The following is a 25,254-nucleotide window of genomic DNA, read 5'->3' as shown; positions in this document are numbered from 1 at the left end:
ATCGTTTTTTACGATGGTTCTCATCAAGGTCACGCTCACATTCATGTCTTTAGTCATTTGTCTTGCAGATCTCTTCGGGTTCCTCCTTACCCTCTCTCGGACAGCTTTAATCACCTTCTTTGTTCGAGCAGTGCGAGGTCTTCCACTCCTAGGACGGTCTTCAGATGTACCAAGTTCCTTAAATATGTTCACAACATGGTACACGGTGGATTTAGCCACTTTCAAGAGCTTAATAATCTCTGAGTTTGTCCTTCCCGCGCAATGAAGCTGAATTATGGCCTCTTGTTTGCTCATTTTTCTGAAAGTTTAAACAAAATTATTTCAATATTTTCGCTGAAAATAATTAGATCAATAGTTAGACTAAATACTTACTTTATTCGAAAAGAGAAAAGTGATTTTAACAATATTTTATTTTAAAACTAAAAATGGTCCAAGGACTTTCTGTTCACCCTGTATATAATCATTTTATTAGATATATTTTTTGGAGGGGGGGATTGACTTATCGAGATAAAGAACTGTTTGAATAAATTCACAATGATTTATATTTGTGATTAAAAAAATCATGTTATTTCCAGTTGCGTGCACTTAATGCTATCGAACAGGCTTTCTGTTTGGCTAACAATTTGATAAACAAAAAGATATCTATTTATTTATTTTTTTGACTTCTCTGCAACATATCTCAAGGAATTTACTTATAAAACATAAGTAAATTCGTGCGGTTTTAACAACAACAGAAAATTCAAGTTTTACAATTTGTGTTTACTGAATTGTTAGTTGAAAGTACAGAATAGTTACGATGCAACTGAAAATATATTTTTTTGTTTCGATTACAAATTTAAATCATCGTGAATTTATTCAAACGGCCCTTTATCTTGCTAAGTTCTTTCCCTCCTACAAAAATATATATAATCATTTTATTATATTTTTTGGAGGTGAGGGTTGACTTAGCGAGATGAAGAACCGCTTGAATGATTTAAAATTGTAAGAAGAAAAAAGCATGCTGTATTAAGTTGCGTGCACTTATGTTACCGAACTGCCAGGTGTTTTGTAACTATTCTGTGCGTTCACCTAACAATTTTATTTATTGTAAAACTTGAATTGAACCTGTAAAAACTATTTTAAAAATTAGCATGGTAACGTTAGTGCATAAGCATCACTTTACTTTGCATATTTCTTTTCCAAAAGAGCGTTTGAAAATTCACAATGATTTAAATTTAAATTGTGTAAATATTTCTATATAAATAAGTACTAAAAAATAAGCCATGTAGGTAGAAAAGCAACCTTTATTAGTAATGGTAACCTTTATTTAATGTTTTTTTTTGTTTCTTTTTACTTCTCTGCAATATATCAAAGGAGTTTAAATCAGCAATACTGGAGTTTAGATGGAAAAAAAGAACTTTTTATTCATTTATTTTAAACAATATATACAGAACACTGTATTATTTAAACAGAACAATTATTACAAATTGTTAAACAATATAAATAGGACTTTTTATAATTTTAAACAATAGAAATCTTTGGGTATATTAAATTTGAAGTGCATAAGCACCTTTTTTATATTTAATTGTTTGGTAGAAGCACAGAATAGTTGCAAGACCCATGTTATGAATGGCTTGTGAAATAATGTTATTATTTAAGCACGGTAAAAAAAATATATATAATTTTAAACAGTAATATTTTATTTCGTTTCCACCTGAACATTTTCCTTGGAAATGACGACCATTGTTGGTTTTCAGGTCTGGTGGAAATAAATATTGCATATAAAATTTACGCAAATACATAATATTTCGAATATTAAACAATATAATGTTTTTATGTTAAAAGTGTTTGCCAAAAATATTCTTGTGCAGGACAGTTTTGTTTAATAATAAACATTGTTGTTTATGTCAAACAATATATACAGAAGTTAGTGAACATAAGTATATATTTATTTTTTGATAAATCTGAAAAAACTATTGTTTACAAAAAGTAGTGAAAAAAAGTAAGCAATCCCCTATGGAAAAGTGAAAATTGTCCCTTTAATCGGTTTGGAATTAACACTTTTATAAGGAAATAAATTCCTGCGATTAATAACACATGAATGACCTAAATAATACTGTAACACGGCTTATTTCTCTCTCTCTCTCTCTCTCTCTCTCTCTCTCTCTCTCTCTCACACACACACTTTCTCTTAATATTACCAAGTAATGTGTATGTAATTGCGTTCTATAGCTAGATAACGTAATGGCTAATGACGTAAACATAATAATTTTTTATGTGCCATTTGTTATTGTTAACCTACAACAGTTTCGCCCAGAAGGAAAAAATTGCACTTCTTTTATTATATACAAGATTATACTATCGATTTTCTCTTGATGATATGGTATTTGAAAGAGCTCTAGAGTGTGTTTTTTTTCATTGTCTTTATATATATACTAGCAGGTCACCCGGCATTGCCCAGTTGTAAAATACGCTTAAATATGATATTTTGATTAATGCAAATTTTGCATTTATTATGATATTATATTGAACCCAATATATAGTAATGATTTGAAAAGTTAAAAAAAAACAAAATGACCCGTGCGTCACAACTGAGAATCAAAACCAAAGTGTTTAGCTTATGATTTACTTTTTTATTTGACGTTAATGCCTCAGCTATGAAGACATGTTTGCGGTAAGGCTAAAAATTAAAACATGAACCGTTACGCTTGCATATTCGTAATGTCGCTGTTTGACCTTAATCTGGCAAATTCCAAAAACTTTTTGGTAGGCAAAATTTTATAAACACATATATATATATATATATATATATATATATATATATATATATATATATATATATATATATATATATACGCATACATAAATATATATAAGAGGTTTGTGTTTACTATAAATATATATAAGAGGTTTGTGTTTACTATAAACTTTTTATGCAAATATTATGCAAGTATAAATCATGTAGAATAGCTGTATGAATATAATTACATGTGATAGTTAACTAAAGATGATCCTCCCAGAAGAAAACTGGAAAAGCTAACAAGGAATTAATTAAAATGAATGTTTAAAAGAGTCGCAGATGAATGCAATTCCATGACCCATATATAACAAAGTTGTATTTTCTTTTTAAATAAATAGAAAAAAGGGTTTTTAGTATGAATATCAATGTGGTTTTTTAAAGTTATCAAAGAATCCAAGAATGCCTCAGGATGATTAACATTGAATAGATATTGTTGCTTGTATCAAAATTACTTATAGTAGTTGGAACAATATTAGAAATACATGAAAATTTAAGGATCTATTCAGTAATACAAAATATGCTAACAAACTTAATAAAAGTAATAACTTCACAAGACTTATTATCATATTATTCACTATGTATACTTTTATGGTTCATCTATCAACCGTATTTCCGGTGGAAAAGTAAAATTCAAATGTGATGCACTACAAGTGCAGCAATAAATATAAATATAAAAAAAGTATATATAATAATATATAAAAAAAATATATATATAAAAAATATATATATATATATATATATATAAATTTGTTTTTTGTGTGTATTGATATTTATATTAAAAACCTTTTTTTCTATTTATTTAAAAAATACAACTTTGTATTATATAACAAAGTTGTATTTTTTTAATTGCGGAATTTTGTAATTGCATTCTAGCTAATTTGCATATTCTTTTAAACATTCATTTTAATTAATTCCATATTAGTTTTTTTTCAATTTCCTTTAGTCAATTATTATGTTTAATTATATTCATGCAGATATTCTATATGATTTATACTTGTGTAATATTTGCGTAAAAAGTTTATACTAAGGACAAACCTCTTTCTATATATATTTATGTATGCTATATATATATATTTGTTTAAAAGAATTTGCCTACCAAACTCCTCTGTCAGTTTTTGGTCTACAGACAAGAAACTTAATATATAGAATATTCAAACTCATGCAAAACTTTATATTTGGGTTTTAGCCAGGGAAAATCAGTACTAAAGTGTGAAAATTAAAGAAATGGACTTTGCCAGGTAATGATTGAACGATGGCATTATGAATATGCATGCGTAACGTAATAGCTATTGGTTCATATTTTAATTTTTAGGCTTGCAGCAAACATGTCTTCATAGACGTCAAAGGAAAAAGTAAATCGTAAGGTAAACATTTTGGTTTCAATTCTTGGTGGTGGCACACGAGTCATTTTTTTTTAACTTTTCAAATCATTACTATATATTGAGCCTTCCACTCTTTATTTGTGCCTAAACTCAAACATGGATTCCATGAACAAAGCTTTTTTCTTAGAACTGCATGCATTCCTCCGTTCCCCCGCTTTCCAGCTGACTATAAGTCCAACGTGAACAAATTCTTGATGAATCGTCCCCTTAAATAATCCAATTTACCAAATTTCCACACCTAACAATTACTACGATATTGTCCTATTGACTACTGTACACTCAGTAACCCTTATCCTCGAGTGGCCTCCAGACCTTGATAAGTAGTGATTCCTTTGAAATCATATGATGGTTATAAATAAATGATAATAGTAAAATATATCATTTTTTGCAGCATGTAACGATTCTTGACAAGGTGAAGTAAGTGCAAACAAGTTTAGCAACTTTTTAAAAGTAAATTCAGAAAATGCAATAAAAGATAATTGCATAGAATATTGGCTCTCAACACAATACAAAATAATAAAATAATGAATGTATTTTTAAAAGATTGAGCTATAGAATATTTTGCAAGGATCTTCACATTAATATCCATATCATAAATGGATAGGATGAGAAAAAAAGTTGCTATACAGTTATGCACATTGAGCTACACTGTTGAAAATCAATCAAGGTTGGATATTTTCAACATGACTTAAATAAGGACAGTAAGAAGGTGAACGTGATAACATATGTAACACAAAATATGATCAGCATGTAAAAGGTTTTTTTTTTTTTTGGTGCTCATCCCATTTTTTCTGTGAGTGAGCATGCCAAGTAACTCCATGTAATAATATCTCTTGTGACAATTTTATTTGGTGGCATCTGTCTCTATCCAAGTATTATTTACATTGAGGGCAAATCTTTAAAAGTACTAAATGACGGCAAACTAAATTAGCAGGTGTTTTGACTCTGCCTACTAATTTCATTACTGTAAAGACAGCTGCTCCAGAAATATTTTTAACATGTAAATGTTACATATTACTTGGCTGTAATGTTTTCAAAGCTGTAGCTGCAGTACTCTATCTTAAGATGTATCTGGCTCTTGTACAGATATAGGATTACTTTGCTACTTTCTGGAGCTGTAGAATGATCCAAATATTTTTCCAGCGATATTAGTAACAGATTTGATGTAAGTCTTTTATTTAAGATCTGTAATGAAAATCAGTCCTAGGAGCTTATGAAGGCATGGGGATTTATTCAGGAGTGGGCTATTCACTTAAACTGAAGAAAAATGAGGATCCAAGCATTAGGAGAGAAGCTTGGTTTTAGAGGTGTTAAAAATAACAAGCCGTTGTTACTCCATTGCATGCTCAAGATCTTCCAAGTGCTGCCATAAACAATTATGCCGTCTGCATAGATGTCAATGAATGATATAAAATTTGGAAGATTATTGATGAGGACCAGGAAGCAAGTAAGTCTCAGAATGGATCCTTGACACATATCGGTGTTTATACTGTCTGTTTTAGATTTCTGTCCATCAACAACTACATTTATAGAAAAATTTAGAGAGAAGGGATTTGAGACAAAGACATTGCCAGCAAGTTTGTAAAGCAAACATTTGTGCCAAGCCCTATCAGCAGCCTTTTAAATACTGAGAGTTATCATCCTAAAAACAAAGGGCTCATCGATAGATTCACTGATCCTGTGCAATGTTACAGTCAACACATTAGCAGTTTTCCTTGCTGGACAAAATCCATATTGCTTGTCATTAAGTAGATTGTTTTTGGTGAAGTTATTGATGACGTTTTTAATCACAGATTCCAACAACTCATGACGCACTGTTGAGTAGTTTGTACAGCGATGCAGAAAACTGATCTCCAACATTTTAAGACAAAATTTTCCAAAGAGATGGAAAGCAATTCTCTTTTGAATAACGATTAAGCTTTGTAAGAATAGAATATAATTTTGTTTGCAAAATGTCTGAAATGCTATCAGGGCCAATTAAGGTTTTCAATGTTCTTGTAACACAATATATGGAGGTGCTTAGAGTATTTTCAGTCATGGGAGGAAATCTGGAGATGGAGGGTTTATTCTGAAGATTAAAATCATCACAGACATGAATGTGTGGTAATAATTCTTCTAATGCACTCACCTCTAAAAAACAGAAAGTCTGCTCTGTCTGCTATCGATATGTAGGGACTGCGATAGGAAGAAGAAGCAGTAGGCATGGTTGGTTTTATTGGGAAAAAGGCGAGACTAACCCTGAGGATTCCCAAGACTTCAGAGGGATAAAAGACCAAACTCAGATGGATGAGCAGCTGTGCTTTTGCTCAACACAGAAAACCAGTGATAGAAAAGAAAAGTTCCTTTCAAAAGAGACTTCTGGAGTGTGAGGCTGAAGAACTCAGCAGTTTTCAGAATGTTAGCAGAAGGGTAGACAGGATCTTGGCAATTTTGTTTTTATATATTCGATCGATTGACAGTAACTCCATCATTATAGGGACTATAAAGGGCAAAGATGGAGATGATGCTGTAGGTGCAACACAGAAAATCATATAAGGCAAGTAAGGGTTTCGTTGGGAATGTTCCTGTTGTATGGAAGGCCGTACCATCAGAGAGAAATGATTTAATAATTGAGAAGACATTTCTAGTTATACCATAGCTGGAGATCTTGTGAAGTAAACCTTTATGCCATACTCTATCAAAGGCCTTTGATATGTCAAGAGCAATTGCCTTAGAAAGGAAGCCCCCGTCAAGAGATTCACAAATCCTATCAGATATAACTGTTAGAACAACTGCTGTAAATCTAGCAGAATGGAAACCATATTGCATGTCACTGAGGAGGTTATTTTTGCTGAGGTGGCTGACTACATCTCTATTAAACACAGATTCCAGCAACTTACTCATGATGCACAAGAGACTTATTGGTGTCTGCTGAGAGGGAGATCATCGATCACCTGAATTTTTAAATACGGGGCATACTGATGAGGTTTACCAGAATGTTGGGAAGCAATTCTCCTTAAGACAATGTTTAAACAGCTTTGTAAGTATGGGAACTAGTTCTGTTTGAAGCTTTTTCAGTACTATAATTGGAATGCCATCAGGGCTAGTTGCTTTACTAGAATCGAGGTTTTTGATTAGCTAGGCAACATCACGCACAGATATTTGTATGTCGCATAGCATGTTTTCAGACAGAGGAGTAAATATGGGAAGTTGGCAGCCTTGATCACATAAGGTAGAATTAGCTGCAAAGTTTTTGGCAAAGAGTTTGGCTTTGTCCGATGCTGACAAGATTATCGCAGGTTCATTGATGATAGTTGGGATAGAGCACACACTTCTATTCAGGGTCCTGTTTGTTATTCGCCAAAACTGGTGGGAACCAAGCCACTGCTCAGCTACTTTGGACTTAACGGCTTGAGCATACAACTTTCTTGCATTCTTTATTACTCTTTTACAGTGGTTGTTGGTAATCCTGAAAGTGGCTTTAGTCTCAGTACAGCCATTTCGTTAAAGCAATGGAAAAAGTGATTTCTGTGTGCAAAGACAGAGGCATATTCTGGAGAGAATCATGGCTGCTGTTAAGTTTTTGTTGGAATTTTTTTGGAGGGTATGAAGTGGATTATACCGACAATTAACCATTCCATCAGGTGTGGTATTATAGAGGAGACGTTCATTTTAAATATGGAATGTGAAGGTATATCTGATATAAATGTACGGAAACTATCCCAGTCAGCCATTGATATAAAGTTGTACGATAGAGAGGTACGTGTGAGGACTCATTACATTTCGTTTTTATCTTAACTGATACAACTGAGTTGTTGGAAGATCCCAGTGGAGACAGAATGGAGGATGAACATAGCTTAGGGCAAGCTGTGAGAAAAAGTTCTTGGAGACTTGCATACTGACCGTCAGTGTTGGGCACATGGGTGGATTTGTGAACAATCTGAGTTAGATCATAGGCAATGAAAAAATCATTACAGAACCTCCCCCTCATGATCTGTCTTGTTTTAGTGGGCTAACCATTGTACATTGTGAACCTTGAAGTCTCCACAGACGTGAAAATGTTAGCTGAGGGATGAGCAGACATGATATGATCAATTTTCTCAGATATGCTCTTAAAGCTAGTAACATGTAGTGGAGCCGATAGAGGGCAAATGCAGTGTGAGCAAATGAAACCCGGAAGCACATATAGGGAAATTTAGGGTCCTCTCTAGAGATATCCCTACCACATGGAAAGCCACCTCTAATGTAGACAAATATTCCATACCCATGGCGATATTGTGGATCAGATTTTGATGTGAAGTTAGAGTATCCTTTAATCACGAACTCATCTAAGGAAACGGTTGGTCGAATGCCAGTTTCATACAGGAACACTAGGTCTGGTTTTGTGTCCTGTAATTTGGTTTCAACCTCTGAAAGGTTGGAACGTAGACACCTGATGTTGGAGAAGGAGACCTGGTAGTGGGAGTATACATTGGAAGTTGGAGTTCTCAGTTTAATTGTGTATTCTTTCTTGAGACTTTTCATGATGGAATATTGGGATTTGTGGAACAGGTTGACAGAGTTGGCTAGAGCAGGACAGAGAGGGAAAGTAAGGAAGAAAAAGAAATGAAGAAATATAATATAAATATGATATGGTAATGCCGTAACTAATATGGCATTGAGAAACTCCACCAAAAGCTACTGCATGGTTCAGAATCCATTCACCAAATGACAATGCAGCAGCCCCAGTACTTTGCACCTGCTGATAGGACGGCCTCCTTAGTGGTTAATCCAAGGTTTGGTTCTCTGACTATCAGGCGGAGAACATCAGCCCAGTTAAAACGTTTACTTCCAGCACTCTTATGATAGACATAGAAACAAAAAATCTGGGACATCTTAGGGGACTGCTCACGCAAAGAGACTGCCGATGTACATTTTCTTTCTTTTTTTAAATACGTAATGTTTCTTGGCCATTTTAACTAAGAGAAAAACTAAAAGCAAGAAAACCTCCAGAGCTCTACTCATCTCCTCACTAGGTTTTTAATAATTTTCCCTTTCATCTAATTTGTTTCATCTCATTTTTCTTCTTTAATTTCGGTGCATTTTGCTTTCATCTCATATTCTCATTTTCCAATTTTTTTTGGTGCTCATCGAATATTTTTACCATTCATCATTTGGCATTTTGATCATTTTTGATGACTGTCGGATGACCAGTTTCTAAAACAGAAATATTTAGAATTTTGATTTCTATTACATTTATTTATAGCTATATCATGTTGAAACAACGATGCTTGTCAAATCATTGAAATTAACCAAAGTTAAATCAGATCTGCAATAAGAAAGTTGTAACTAACAGGTACTTGGGATTATAAAAGTTTATTCTTATAGGAGTATCCACATGAAAAATTAGAGTAGTAAAAATATGTTACTTTTTTTCATGACTGCGGGATTGCAAAGAAACACTCTAGTTCTTAAGAATCGGCAATGAAAACGTTCTAGCCCCACCCATACCAACTGTGTGTAGGTAGGAGTATGGTTTCATGAGCTCAGGGCCATTTCATTTTTCTCTCATAAATTAAAATATTATTGAAATTTTTTTAAATAGGTTCGTTTTTAACAGTAACAGTGTTCCTCCTCATACTATAGATTAGAACTGACATAGTGGTACTAAAGAGTTCACTCGGCGCACTACACATATGACCTTGTGCCATACCAAAATAAACTTAGTAAATAAGTGAATACTTTCGAATCACACCTACACTCTCATAAATACTTTACACTCACACATATTCATAACAACAATTGCCTCATTACTCTTGCACATACTTAAGGTACGAAAAAAGCGCAGGTATAAATCGCTTAATAGTTGGCAAGTAGACAACCCGACATTCGTGTACCCTGTTGGTATCCCCACCCCTTTGCTTGGTTGTTTGCCCTTTCGCTTTCTCTCTCTTTCTCACCCTTTTCTCTCTCCTTCATACACAACACGTGCATGCAGACACTACCCTCTCCCATCTGTTTGTATCCACTTTCTCTCTTCCTCTCCTCTTCGACTTTACCAAACTCGTCTCTTAGCTTCTGTCATATCTATAAGAAAACACTGTTCGTATAAGACAGTTGTGAATGCTGTACAAGTAAGGCTGTACTGAAGATGGCGAAAGCTATTTACAGGTAAGCTTGATAATATATATATGCGTGTGTGTGTGGGGGGGGGGGTTCTTACCAGTCGTTTGCTAATATTCAAGATAATCTTTCGGTAAGCTGAATGTTCTGTTTTGAAAATCGATAAAATTGATTATTCCACGTGCCTGCATTTGTAGATGAGCGAAACATAAACAAGTATAACAAAAATCACAGAAACGCGTAAAAAAACACATGACTTGCAAAAAGAAAGATAATCTATCACAAATATACACACACACAATATCTATCTCTCTTTCTCTCTTTCTCTCTCATATATATATATATATATATATATATATATATATATATATATATATATATTATTGAGATTACTTTACTTGTAAATATTAACTCTTTGATATTTATAATATATTTTAAGTTTACCATTTTGATTACCTTGGTAAACTTATTGTAATTTTTATTTTTATTTTATATATATATATATATATATATATATATATGCTCTTCTAATTGTACATGTTGATATACATTTTTTGTATATGCGTGAATCCTTGTACCTAACTCTGCCCTCGTGGGGAGACAAGTGAATAGAGATACACGCTCACACACCAACACCCAATTACACTCTATCATATTGATATAAATGTGTTTAACTAGTATGAACTGAAAAAAAGATAATAATAATAAATATTTAAATATTTTATTAGATATAAGTATATAAACAAACCTTTACTATAATACTCATTTAAGTATATTGATTTAGAAATGTATGTTTTGAATTAGTTACGACTTAATAAAACATAAATCTTTGCTATTCTCAAACAGTATGCAGTAATACTCGAAAATTTCACAGGCATGCACAAAATGATAAACTTATATATACATGCATTAAAAATACATATACATAATACATATGAAATTATATGAGATAAAACGTACGTGGTACAAAAGATAAAAACGTTTAAAGTAATATTTTTATGCAAAAATAAATTCAAAAATATTTATTGTGCATGTGAATGTATAGTCATTGAAGGTGTAATTATATTATATGTACATTTATATTATATGTACATTTATAAAACTATTGATCATATAATTATATAGCATATTACACATAGTAATATTATAGAACTATTGAATATATATATATATATATATATATATATATTTATATTGAATATAAATAATTTGGCTTTTAATTTATACCAATTTTTTACTCAAAGATTAATACAATCGTAAGAATAATCATCAAGAAATATCTGCAATAATGAATCTATAATGTAGTAGAAACTGCAGCATTTTTGAAATCGATTATAATAAGTTTATAGTACAATTATGATGAGAATAATAGAAATTATATTCCGACGAAATAGACTAATGAAAAAGGAACAAACCAAGTTATGTGTTCATCAACGTTTCGTCTTTATTGCAAGACCTATTCTGGATGAATGAAATTAAGAAAACAAACAACAGTACAAATGTTTTTGATGTAATGACATGTATGATGTTGTTCCATTTCAGAAACGGAAAAGGTCGTTGGAAATTAAAAAAAAGGGGGACATAGCGTTGTGAAAGTAAGATTTTTTTATAACGTCATATAGCTGTTAATATATTTAAAAAGATATGATGCAATTCGTGTTCTTTTTGGAATATATCCGTTATAATTCAAATATGGATATGTAACTGAAATGACATGAGTGTATTTTTGTTATGTAATTTATTGACTGATTATATGTATTGATTGGTGGTGTTTATATGTATTAATAGGTAGTGTTTTCTATGTTGTGAGTCTATGTCTAAAACAAACCAATTTCCAATGCAGGCATATGCATTGTTCCTTGCCAAAATTGCCATCATATATATGCCGGTGAAACCAAACGTAGATTAGAAAAAAGGCTCAGTGAACATAAGAGTTATAATAAAACGCAATTCTCTGAATGCATTATTCTCTCATTCTTTGCAGCAAAATCATACTTTTGACTTCAAAAAAGAAAAAATAGTTACATTTATTTTAAATAAACCGCAATAGACTCCTTGAATCTGCACTTATCACAAATTCAAGCACAATTAAACAACGTGAAGGTTTCTATAATGTACCGCCATTAATAAGTAAACTTCTATTAAAAGAACATAATTTAATTTTAGACACAGGTTAACTCTCTCACACTATAGAAAACGCCATCTATAATAATTAATACATATAATCAGTCAATAAATTACATAATAAAAATACACTAATTTCATTTCAGTTACACCTCTATATTTAAATATAATGGACATATTTGTTTCAAAAAGAATATGAATTGCATTATATCTTTTGAAATATATTAACGGCTATATGACGTTATAAAAAAGCTTACTCTCTTTCACAACACTATCCGCCCCCCCCCCTTTTTTTTTCGAATTTCCAATGACGTTTTTGTTTCTGAAATGGAACAGGGTCATACATTTCATTACATCAAAAATATATTTTCAAATATTATTTGTACTGGTGTTTTGTTTTCTTAATTTCATTCATCCAGAGAAAGTCTTGCAGGAGAATCATGTACTGGTAAACAGCGTCATACACACACACCACACATCTTTCGTTCTATAATAAAAACAAACACGTATTTATTTATTTGTGTGTGTGTGCGCGCGCACGAGCGCGTGTGTGTATCATATATATATATATATATATATATATATATATATATATATATATATATACTAGCAGGAAGTCCGGAAGGAAGACCCGGGGTTGAATGAGAATCAACGAATGTTCTATACCATACTTTTATTATCATTGAAATCCGTGAAATTGATTGTCCATTTTTCAATAAACTTAATTGGTTGCCTACTTATGTTGGGGATTGCAGTGCACCAGGAGGAAACTTCACATGCCTCTCGCACTGACTTAGTTCACAATACATTTTAGTCTACATTGCACTGTAGAAAACTTCCTATTGATTTGATAAAATTATTTTTATATATAATGGCTTGAATTAAAGTTTAAAATTCAAAAGTCAAGTACCATGCTTCAATTGTACTCTAAACAGAAACATTCATTTTGAACACACCCTGTCTTATCAAATGCTGATTTTATACATGCACTTAGTTTTTATAAGGTGTTAATTCTCTTCAAAATCAGGCTGTTCCTTTTTAATCAGATTTTTCGATTATTGGTTAACGATTTGCATATCAAAGGCATTCCGATATAAAACCTAATACAACCTATACAAAATAAAGATTACTCCTAGACACATAAAGTATATTTGTTTGAAATTTGCACGAGAAGAAACTTCACATGCCTCCCCACAGTAACTTAGTTCACAATATATTGCAAGTCTACATTTGCACTGTAGAGAATCTACTGTTGATTTTATAAAATTATTTTTTTTTTATATATAATGGCTTGAATTAAATTTTAAAATGCAAAAGTTGAGTATCATGTTTCATTTGTACTCCAAACAGAAGCATTCCTTTCAAACGCTTATCAATGTCTTATCAAAGAACCATTGATTTTATATGCCCGGCCCTTTTACTTGTGTCGTGATAAAGATTCTCCAATGTATTTATGATGCTTTGTCAAAATCAGACTGTTATTACTTTAATTGGATTTTTTCGATAATCAATAATCGATACTTATCCATGGCATTCCAATAAAAATTTATCTAGAAACATATGAAGTACATTTGTGTGAAATTTCAAAACACTCGTCTCAGCCATAGAGAACGAACTCACACACACGTGCACACTATGTGGCTACTGTAAATAGTTATTCCTTTGTTTACATTTGAACGATATTGACAACCAAAGGATTCAATTCTTTTTACATCATATATATATATATATATATATATATATATATATATATATATGAGCAAACAGTTAATGAAATATGTTAAAAAACACTTTGAAATGAGTTAAAAACATATTTAATCTGAAAAGGAAACACTAGATAAATGGATAGTCCTTAATCCGCGAAGTTTCGAAGAAATACTCTCCTTCTCATCAGAGGGTAGGAATTAGCAAAATGCGAGATCGGATTTTGCATGCAGAAGTATTTGATGAAACAACAAGTAAGTCAAAGATCTTACTTGAAAACAAAATAAGTTAAGCAGAGGGAATATGGTAAAGAAAAAGGTGATTACACATTAATGGATAGTCTGGTGGAAGAGAAAAATCCAGTGACGGTAAAATCCAAATGTAAAACTTCAAGAAAGTTAAAAGAATTTCCATTTGTACAAGTATAAGCTCTATTTCCTATTTGGTTTTATCGAGCTTTTATATCTGGCTGAGATAATTTTATAAATATTAATTCTTTAATATTTATAATTTACTTTAATTTTACCATCTTGGATCATTTTGGTAAATTCAATTGTAATTTTCATTTTATATATATATATATATATATATATATATATATATATATATATATATATATATATATATATATATATATATATATATATAGTCATTACATGGTTACAGGTTTCCAAGAGTAAAATGTCAATGAATATAACAAGGTTATTGACAGTGCTCAATGAAAAGATGAGGATATTTTATTTACTTTTTATTAAATAAATTACATTTATGTCACAACGATAAGAGAGCTATCGTTTTGGTCAAAAGGAAATACTTGGTGAATTTTGAATTTTCATGAATGTTATTCAGGTTATTGGATTCTTTTTAATATGTAAAACTTATGGAAAGTTTTGCAATTTAAACTACAATTTATAAGAAGAAATAAGGATTACTTAGAGTGATTGGACTATTGTTCTCATCACTACAAGTAATATAAGCAATCAGCTCTTATTTCAAAGTTGAGAAGAAATTAGGATATTGTTGATACATCTAAAGTATGCAAAGATGAATGAAGGGGGCAAATTGTAGAAATTGTAAAAATAGACTAGCAATTTGCTCTTTGAGAAGACCATTTTTATTATTAATTTAATTTTTTGAAGTAGTTATTGTTAAGTATGCAATGACGATGATGTTGATCAGAATAGATAAAATAAAATTGTGTTTTATTTAAGTTCTTTGCAAGTAAATGTAATGAGTTTTCTGATGCATGTTGTGTCTAGATTGTTCATGATTTCGTTATCCACATCTATATTTCAAATTGTATTGGCAGGATCGCCTTTTTCTTATATAAGATGCTGATTATGTCTAGCACAAGCTTAATATTTCTCTGGCAACTTCTAATATTTTATGGATGGTGTTATTTATGCTAGTGACAGCAGGTCGTTAGAATGGTATTATATCATGCCACCGCTCTTATCAAATGGAGTTATAATAATATTTGGTCTGTGGGATAGTTTCGTGAGCGCTTTTATGTGTCGGTCCAGTATGCATAAACATTGAATATATTAATAAACTTCCGAGGAATGAATACATCATGAAACTACAGTAAAGCGTTCAGATAAGCCATATATATATATATATATATATATATATATATATATATATATATATATATATATATACTAGCATTTCAGCTCGGCGTTGCCCAGGTGTTTGGACGTGTGCATCGAGCAAAAAAAAAAAAAAAATGTGGTAGTAGGAAGGCAGGCTCGAACCCGTACTGCGAAGGATAAAAACAACGGGGAAAAAAACTTGACGTCTTTGCGGTTACCACCAGCACCAAACCTGAAGTGACTTATGTTTAAATTAAGGCTAGACAATCGAAAGGAGAGGATAACTTTAAAAAATATCGGCGAAAAAAGCTACCCCTCCTTGTAGAAAAGTACCTAGTTGAAGGTAAAGATATTAATGTTTTTTAGCCAATTTTTCGATATTTGTCGTATGAAAGGTCGAACTTTAAAACGATACTGATCTTGGTAAAATCCGTCGCCTTTTTTATTGTTTGTGCTCAAATCAAGTTATTAAGTTAGATCCATGTCCAAGGAACCTATATCTAAAATTTCAAGTGTGTAGACCCAAAATTGTCGGAGGAGTTTGGTAGAGTTCTAAAAGGTCAAATCGTTGAACCTTGACCCCTTAATCGCCAAATTTCTGGCCAAAAACCTATCACATCGATTTTCCCAAATCTCAGTACTCTGTATATCAAATTTCGAGCCTGTAGACTAAAAATTGACAGAGTTATTGCGTAGGGAAATGTACAAAGACACACAGACACATTCACATTTATATATATACTAGCATGGGTGCCCGGCGTTGCCCGGGTATTTGGAGATGTATGTTGAGCAAAAAAAAAAGCGGTCAATTTTTTTTAACTTTGACCCCTATTATGACTCCTTAAAATTTCTTGTTTTGGGCTCCATCAAGTTATTAAATTATTGCGTAGAGAAATGTACACAGACACACACACACACACACACACACACACACACAGACAGACAGACAGACACTTTCACTTTTATAGATATACTAGCATGAGCGCCCGGCGTTGCCCTGGTGTTTGGATGTGTATGTTGAGCAAAAAAAAAAAGAAGTGGTAGTGGGAAGGCAGGCTCGAACCCGTACCGCAAAGGAGGAAAAGAACGGGGTAAAACCTAACGTTTATGCTGTTACGACCACTGCCAAATCGGAAGCGACATTTTAAAAAATTAAGGCTAGACAATCTAAAGGAGAGGATTACTTTAAAAAATATCGGCGAAAAAAGTGACCCCCCCCCTGTAGAAAAGTGCCTAGTTGAAGGGGAAGATATTAATGTTTTTAGCCAATTTTTCAATATTTGTCGTATGAAAGGTCGTACTTTAAAACAATACTGATCTTGGTAAAATCTGTCGCCTCTATTGAAAGTTTAAGGTAGACATGCAAACAGACATACATACATACATTTATATATTGGTAACTAAAACTTTTCGACCCAAACTGATGAAAAAGCTTGCCCTATCTCTGAAGACCCTTTATGCAAAATTTCAAATATTTAGACCAGAAATTGTCTGAGTAATTTGGAAGAGACCGCAGAGGTAGCAGTGTCAGAAATTTCGTGAAAACTATTGAATAATTCCACCCGCTATCTTTCGAAGCTTATAACTCCTCGAAACATGTAATTCAAGCCCTAATTATTTTTTTCAATTAAAGGAGCAAGGACCAAGGTTTCATTAAAAAAAAACAAAAGACAAACAACGAGTTTTAAAAAAAGAAAGGTTTTAAAATTTGGACTTTACAGGTAAATTTCTAAAAAACACTACTTTTTTTTGTTTTAAATTTGAATATATTATTTATTGATCTTTTATCTTCAATTTGTGATATATAAAACTTTGATACATAAATTATTTACTTTTTAATAGACATTTGAAAATGAGTGGGGGGGGGTGAATTAAAAAAAAAACGTTTGTCTAAAATATTATATTCGGTTTATTGGAAAGAGCATAAAATTTCACATTGACCCTGAAAATATCATAAAAATTGAATCAATAAAAAAATTTTGATAGATTTAAAAATCTATCAAAATTTTTCTATTGATTCAATTTTTACGAGTTTAAAAATTGAAAAATACTGAACTCGTAAAATTCAATTAATTTCATTACTACTTTTTAAATAATATTTCTATTACTTTTTATACAACTTTAATAGTTTATTTTGGAAATATAATCCATAAAGAAAATAAACTACCCACTTTTAAAAGAGAAATTACGAGTTTTTTTATATTTTATTTGCAGTTTCGTGCTAGGGGTGTCAAAAGTTCCTACAAAAATTCTGATACACCTACCGCAGAGGTCAATTTTTTTTAACTTTGACCTCTATTATGACCCCTTAAAATTTATTGTTTTGGGCTCAAATCAAGTTATTAAGTTAAATCCATGTCAAAGGAACCTATATCTAAAATTTCAAGTGCGTAGATCCAAAATTGTTGGAGGAGTTTGGTAGAGTTCTCAAAAGTCAAATCGTTGAACTTTGACCCCTTAACAAGCAAATTTGTAGCCGAAATCCGATGAAGACTGAAGGATCGGTCGAAAAATATGTATCTGTAAAAAAGTTTTTAAATTTTTTTCATATTATTTTGTATTCCTGCACGTCACCAATAGAAAACGAATAAAGAAAAGTTATAAGCTTTTTTATACATTTCCATTCATATATATAAAAGTGAACGTGTATGTGTGTGTGTATGTACATTTCCCTATATATATATATATATATATATATATATATATATATATATATATATATATATATATATACCGGTTGTATTGATTGGTTTCCTAGACGTAAATCCAATGAAACTCGCGTGATTATTAAAGAGTACCCAATGCAGGACAGAGTTGGTATATATGTTTATTATACAAATATTATTGGATACAATACTTGTTTCGGGGACGTTGGGACTGAATTGGGACTCCATTGAAACATGTATGCACATATGTGACCAATATTTGTATAATAAACAGACTATATATCTATATATATAAAAATGTAACTCTTGGTTCGTTCGCAATTAATTGTCTAAAAAAACACTGGACGTATGGCTTCCATTTTTTGGTATAATATGTTTACTATATCCATGTGTGTTTTTATATATTTCTTTTTAATTAGAACATTATACTTAATTTTTCTATGATAAATAGGTGGGTTTCTTTGTACAGATAGGCCATTTTTTTTATTTAGGGACAATTATTTACTACCGCTTCGTGTCACGTGGCCAGTGTTTCTAATTTAGCGGTTTTCCTGCTAGATCTAGAGATTTCGTTTGCAATCTAGCGGGAAATTCTAGAAAATCTGGAGATATTTTGCACCACACACCCTTGAAAATACTTTAAAACATAAAATAAATTCATTCATGTAAGTAAAAAAAAAGTAGCATTTATTGCCTTTGGTAAAAATTATTTATTGATTATTTGTTTTGTTTTTCACCTTTTTTTTGGCTAACCATTCTTAAATCTCGCTATAAAATCGATTTTTCCAAGTACATTTTAGGTGGGGGGTGGACGTTCCAACCTTCGAAGTTTAGTTTAAAATACGAAATTTTGTTAGAAATTTCAGAATGCAAGGGCGATAACTGCTGGATTATTCCAATCACGTGATTATTTTGACCAATGAAATTGCATTGTTTCAGTTGCTGCGGAGGATTCAGGAATTGGCAGGAATATTGTTTTTCTTCAAGCAGATTTCGATCCCGCGTCGAGCAAAGCAGACGCGTGTTATCTCGCTCCGTGCCAAATGAACTAAGGCAGGGTTCTATCCCATTTGTTATCTCTGCTCACTTAAATGCGGATACAAGCCTGAGGCAAAATGTTCTATGGACTAATTACTTCATCATCATTGCCCGCAGGAGGGCATACTTTATTAAGGAACATCGATCACAATGTGCGTTGTTCTTATTGACCAGTCTGGAAGGATTTCGAGAACTCTCAACCATTTCTACGAGCGGCCGAATTCAACCAGCATCTTCCACAAGAAGAAAACTACCTACACCTTTCGAGGCATGAACTACCCGCCATTTGGCTGAAGCTAAAGAGGGTACTCTTTTGCAATATGGACTCATTTTTACCTTTCTTGTAAATAAAATATTCTTGGAATTTAAGGTGAGCCTTTGTTGCTTTTCTGAGTGTCTCTTTCATTCTGCCAAAGGCAAAAACGAGTAAGAGAATTTCTTAAACCGTTTTTATTGCAAAAGATTTCCTCCCCCCTCCAATTTTTTTTTCTTATGAGTAATAACGTTCTTATTGCATAAGATTTCGATCCCCCCCCACATTATTTTGGATTTTTCCTTTCATTGTGTCGCCTTTAAAAAAAAATAATATTTAATATTCATTTTTATATTTAATTTGTAATGGTCCTGTGAGACTAACCGTAGCCCTCGGCGCAAGAGGGTCCGTGTGTGCCTGGCATGCGGGGTGGTGGCTGATCCTGTGGTCAGGGCAGCGGAAGAAAGAGTTCCAAGATGGCGCCTGCCTGCTTTTATTAGAGACGGAATCTCGCAGGATCGCGCGGGAATGCAAATTAGCTAGGCCATCTTGAGGAATAAAAATCAGTCCATTGGAGGTGCGAGGCAGTCGGGTTCTGACGTTCGTGGCGATCAGTACAGTGACCGTTGGGTTCCGTTAGTGACCGTTGAGTTCCGTTTCTATTCGTGCAGTCAGCTGAGCTTTGTTAATTACCTTCGCGCCGTGGCTGTCATTGTTTGTTGGTTCGCTGTGTGTTGCCGTGGTTCTTCAGTGAAACGCTTCGTCGCCCACGACGAGACTCCCCGTCTCCTACACGTCGGAAACTACACAAGATACTCTTTCAAGCTATTTCGGCCCCCCCCCACTCCGAACTTGGTTTTCTTTTCTTCAATGGCGGATAGGTTCGATCTAAAGTTGATACCGGAATTCGACGGATCCGACCCGGTACTCAGCTGGGTTGAGAAGGTCGAGTTACATTGTCAGTTGTCCGGCAAGAAAAATATTGAGCGCGTGATTCCTCTGCGGCTGACCAGCGGGGCCTTCGCAGTATATCAGCAAATCAGCGCTGAGGAGAAGTGTGACTACTCGAGTATCAAGGCGGCGTTGTACAGGGCGTTCGCCACTGACCCCGCCACTGCATGGGAGCAGTTTGAGATGAGGTCTATACGCTTGGGCAAAACTGTGGACGTGTATCTCGCCGAGCTTAAGAAGCTGACGGTGTTGTTCGGCGGTCTTCCCGAGAGGGCGCTAGCCTACAAATTCCTGTCAGGACTCCCCGCTGGAGCAAAGCAGCTCCTGCGAGCAACCTCTACCATGTCCTCACTACCGCTGAGTGACCTAGTGGACAGAGCCAGGACAATAATGAAGGATGACTCGACGGTGCAGGAACCGGTAGTCGCCGTTGCACAGGCCCCACCAAGTGGCGAAGGACCGTCTCAGGGACCCAGCCCGCAAGGTGATGTCATCTGCTACAGATGCAACAGGCGGGGCCACATGGCAAGAAATTGTAGAAGGCGGTCGACGGCTGTTCGCTGCTACCGCTGTAACAAGACTGGGCACATGGCCCGAGACTGTGCGGGAAACGGGGACGGGGACAAGGTGCCAGTGCCGACCTCTTCCCCGAACAGAAAATAAACAAGGCGCTCCCTGTCATTCAGGTCCGAGTTAATGACATGTTATGTTCAGCCCTCCTTGATTCCGGTTGCTCCCGCACCATAGTGTGTGCGGACTTCTGTCGGGCGTGGAAAAAGAAGAACGTCAGGATAACTACCATTACTGGAAAAATACGAATGTGTTGCGGCGTGGGTGTGGTACACATTCGCACAAGAACTGAAAACTCGGCCAACGTCGAAGCACTGGTGACACGCGAAAAGCCGCTGAGTTTCGACCTGTTGCTAGGCTACGATGCCATCAAAGCCCTGGGCGGCGTGCGCATAACGCGCGCTGGCGTTGTAGAGTTTCAGGATAGACCCCCGGTGTGCGCAGCACTAAGAGTCGACCAGCCGGACTTCAGTGCGGAGTTCGACGACCAACAGAAGGCGTGGACCGCCACTTGGAGGTGGTCAGAAGACAAGGAACCGGCCAAACTACAAAACAAAGTGGTAGAGTACCGTATGCCCGACCAGATAAGGCCTGCATACGAAAGCGAGCTCCGTGAATGGATTAAGAACGGTTGGCTGATTCCATACCCCTACGACAAACTTGGACCCCCCAAGGGCCTGATACCGCTGATGGCAGTTGCCCAACCTAACAAGTCAAAGGTGAGGCCGGTAATGGACTACCACGAGTTGAATGCGCACGTTGATGCATTCACAGCGGACGCCGACGTCTGTGCCAGCAAGCTGCGAGAGTGGCGCCGGCAGGGGTCCAATGTGTCCCTACTGGACTTGAGAAAAGCATACTTGCAGGTCCGGATCGGTGAGGCGATGTGGCCTTTCCAGACAGTGATGTTTTCCGGGAAGAGATACTGTCTTACGCGACTCGGATTTGGGCTAAACGTAGCACCCCAGATAATGAAGGCTATCGTCAATGCCGTGTTGTCACAAGAAGAATGGATCAGAAAGGGAACATCGGCGTATATTGACGATATATACGTGAACGAAGATATCGTGTCATCTTCGCGCGTAAGATCCAAACTTGCAGAGTTTGGTCTAAACTGCAAGGACTCTGAGCGGCTTGAGGATGGCACCCGCGTATTGGGCTTGAGCGTTCAAGAAGAGCGAGGGATCCTGAAGTGGAGGCGTGGAACCGCAGTTCCCGACGTACCCGACGTTTACACAAGACGTGCCATGTTCTCCCTGTGCGGGAAACTTGTGGGGCACCTTCCAGTATGCGGATGGGTTCGTGCAGCGACAGGCGTCATAAAAAGGAGGGCAAATGCGGTCACCAAAGGCTGGGACGATGAGATAACCGACGAACTATTGGTTCGAATGTTAAAGGAGACCGTCGCTAGTGTGAAAAAGAATGACCCCGCCACAGGGGACTGGTGCGTGCAGGGAGACGAACTGAGCGTGTGGGTGGACGCAAGTTCTCTAGCGATCGGTGTAGTTTTGGAGAAAGATGGGGCCGTAGTTGAGGATGCCTGCTGGCTGCGACCGGCGAATGATGCTGCCCATATCAACCTGGCAGAACTCGACGCTGTAATAAAGGGCATTAACCTGGGAAGTGAAGAAACTGCTTGTGCACACTGACTCACTTTGCGTGCACCACTGGGTGTCGGACACACTCACGAGCAAGGCCAGGGCACGCACCAAGGCAGCCAGCGAAATGCTGATAAGACGGAGACTGGAGACTGTGAAAAAACTGGTGACTGAGTACAACCTGTCCGTAGACGTAATGCTCGTCACCTCGGACTACAACCTCGCCGACAAGCTCACTCGGGTACCACGGAGATGGTATGAGGCTATGAAGAAAGAAGCTAAGCCATTGCCTCTGTGTGCTGCCTCCGTCGAGGAGGACGAAATCAGGAAGATACATCACGACAGTGGGCACCCCGGAGTACAACGGACCTACTACTTTGTGAAGTTGGCTAGACCATCAATACCAAAAAGCGCAGTAAGAGCAGTGGTCAGGAAGTGCCAAACGTGCCAGTCCATCGACCCCGCCCCAGCCAGATGGCGGAAAGGACAGCTGGGAGTGGACGCGACCTGGAGTCGGTTGAGTATGGATATAACCCACTACGGCAGCCAACACTTCCTCACGCTGATAGACTGCGGGCCAACGAGGTTCGCGATTTGGCGCCAATTAGCGAGGCAGGATTCCACCAGTGTCATCCACGAATTGGAATCCATATTCTACGAAAGGGGGCCGCCTGAGGAGATCCTCACGGATAACGACACGGCGTTCTGCAGCAGGGAATTCAGGCATTTTATGGACAACTGGGGGATCCGCCTTCGACACCGATGCGCGTATGTGCCGAGCGGCAACGGCATAGCGGAGCGGTGCCACCGAACCGTGAAGAGGATCGCGGCCAGGAAGAAGTGTACGATCGCGGAGGCGGTTTACAGATACAACACAACGCCTAAGGACGCCGTGTCTGGCGGCAGTGCGCCCGCTGATGCGATTCATCACTACCACGTGTGCGTCAAGGACGTTGAAGTGTGTCTACCCGACCAACGAGAACCCCAGGGGACGTACCAAGTGGGAGACACCGTCTGGGTGAAGCCACCCGGCGGCCGGTGCACCAGCAGCTTTTGGAGGAGGCGGGTCACCGGCGTCATCAGTGAACAGGTCATACTAGTCGATGATACTCCACGCCACGTAAGGGATGTCCGGCCCGCTCTAAGCGCTTACCAATCGGCGAGCAGTGGAAGTAGCGAGTCATCCAACGATGAGCGATGGATCCAACCCGTGCCTCACGAACCTGGTGACTCAACTGCGAGCAGTGGAAGGAGCGAGTCATCCGACGATGAGCGATGGATCCAACCTGTGCCCCACGAACCTGGTGACTCAACTGCGAGCTCTAATGCTGATGCTGATGCTTCCGATGCCACTTCTGAGAGCTCCGATGAGGAAGTCCCGGCAATGCCCCTCCGCAGGAGTGCTCGAATCAAACGGCCACGTCCGCCGTATCACGTATGTGATCTGGAGACCAGGGGGGAGTGTGAGACTAACTGTAGCCCTCGACACAAGAGGGTCCGTGTGTGCCTGGTGTGCGGGGTGGTGGCTGATCTTGTGGTCAGGGCAGCGGAAGAAAGAGTTCCAAGATGGCGCCTGCCTGCTTTTATTAGAGACGGAATCTCGCAAGATCGCAAATTAGCTAGGCCATCTTGAGGAATAAAAATCGGTCCATTGGAGGTGCGAGGCAGTCGGGTTCTGACGTTCGTGACGATCAGTACAGTGATCGTTGGGTTCCGTTAGTGACCGTTGGGTTCCGTTTCTATTCGTGCAGTCAGCTGAGCTTTGTTAATTACCTTCGCGCCGTGGCTGTCATTGTTTGTTGGTTCGCTGTGTGTTGCCGTGGTTCTTCAGTGAAACGCTTCGTCGCCCACGACGAGACTCCCCGTCTCCTACACGTCGGAAACTACACAAGATACTCTTTCAGGTCCTTAAAAGACCATGTGCTTTGAAAAAAAATAATATATTGAATATTCATTCTTATATTAAATTGTAATGGTCCATAAAAGAACTTATTCATTGAAAATAAATATTATTTCATGTAAATTGTAACTGAAGTTTTAATTCGTAAAAAAAAAAAAATACCTTTCAAATATTTTACGATAATTGTAATCGTTTAAATAATGTATGGAAAGCAATTATATATTAATTCTTGAATTTATAATTGATTCATTGTTGAAATGTGTTGTCGTAATGTCGGTCTGAACTTTCCTTATGGGTTTAAATTCCTTGTTCATTGGGAGTTTCGAATTTTGTTGATGTAACCCCCTTCAGATAATAGTTGGTTCTCGTCAGAGAATCTTTTCGCGCCCTTTGTTTTTATTTTCCCACGTGGGAACGGCCATTTTTTTTTCCCCGTGTTGTGTCCTTCGAACATGGCAAATTCAAATCTCCTTGGTCGAATTGAGGCTAAGAAGTTTCGTATAACGGCTTCTTTGGATTGGATGAACGAGAGAGGAGGTGGGCGTTGTATAAATAATTTTTCTTCCAACATCGAGAAACGGTTGTATGAAGTGGACGATTTATTAGATCAGTTAAT

At 36.0% G+C, this 25,254-nt stretch overlaps 1 protein-coding gene across 2 annotated transcripts in view; it reads left to right on the top strand.

Moving 5' to 3' along the window:
- LOC145269054 (voltage-gated potassium channel subunit beta-2-like) overlaps nt 1-25,254 on the top strand; it is a 1,304,007-nt gene that overhangs the window by 474,505 nt on the left and 804,248 nt on the right. Inside the window, exon 1 of one of the 2 annotated variants that reach the window (XM_080124661.1) lies at nt 10,097-10,290. The exons of the other annotated variant lie outside the window; for it this stretch is intronic. Coding sequence (XP_079980787.1) covers nt 10,271-10,290 — 20 coding nt within the window. The 5' untranslated portion in view covers nt 10,097-10,270. Of the gene's footprint in view, nt 1-10,096; nt 10,291-25,254 lie in introns of those variants that run through there. 2 annotated transcript variants of the gene reach the window in all.

This window comes from Euprymna scolopes, chromosome 4, assembly GCF_053919585.1.
Source record: "Euprymna scolopes isolate OS-2025 chromosome 4, ASM5391958v1, whole genome shotgun sequence".
NCBI classification, from domain to species: Eukaryota; Metazoa; Mollusca; class Cephalopoda; order Sepiida; family Sepiolidae; genus Euprymna; species Euprymna scolopes.
This window is presented reverse-complemented; position numbering and strand designations above follow the sequence as displayed.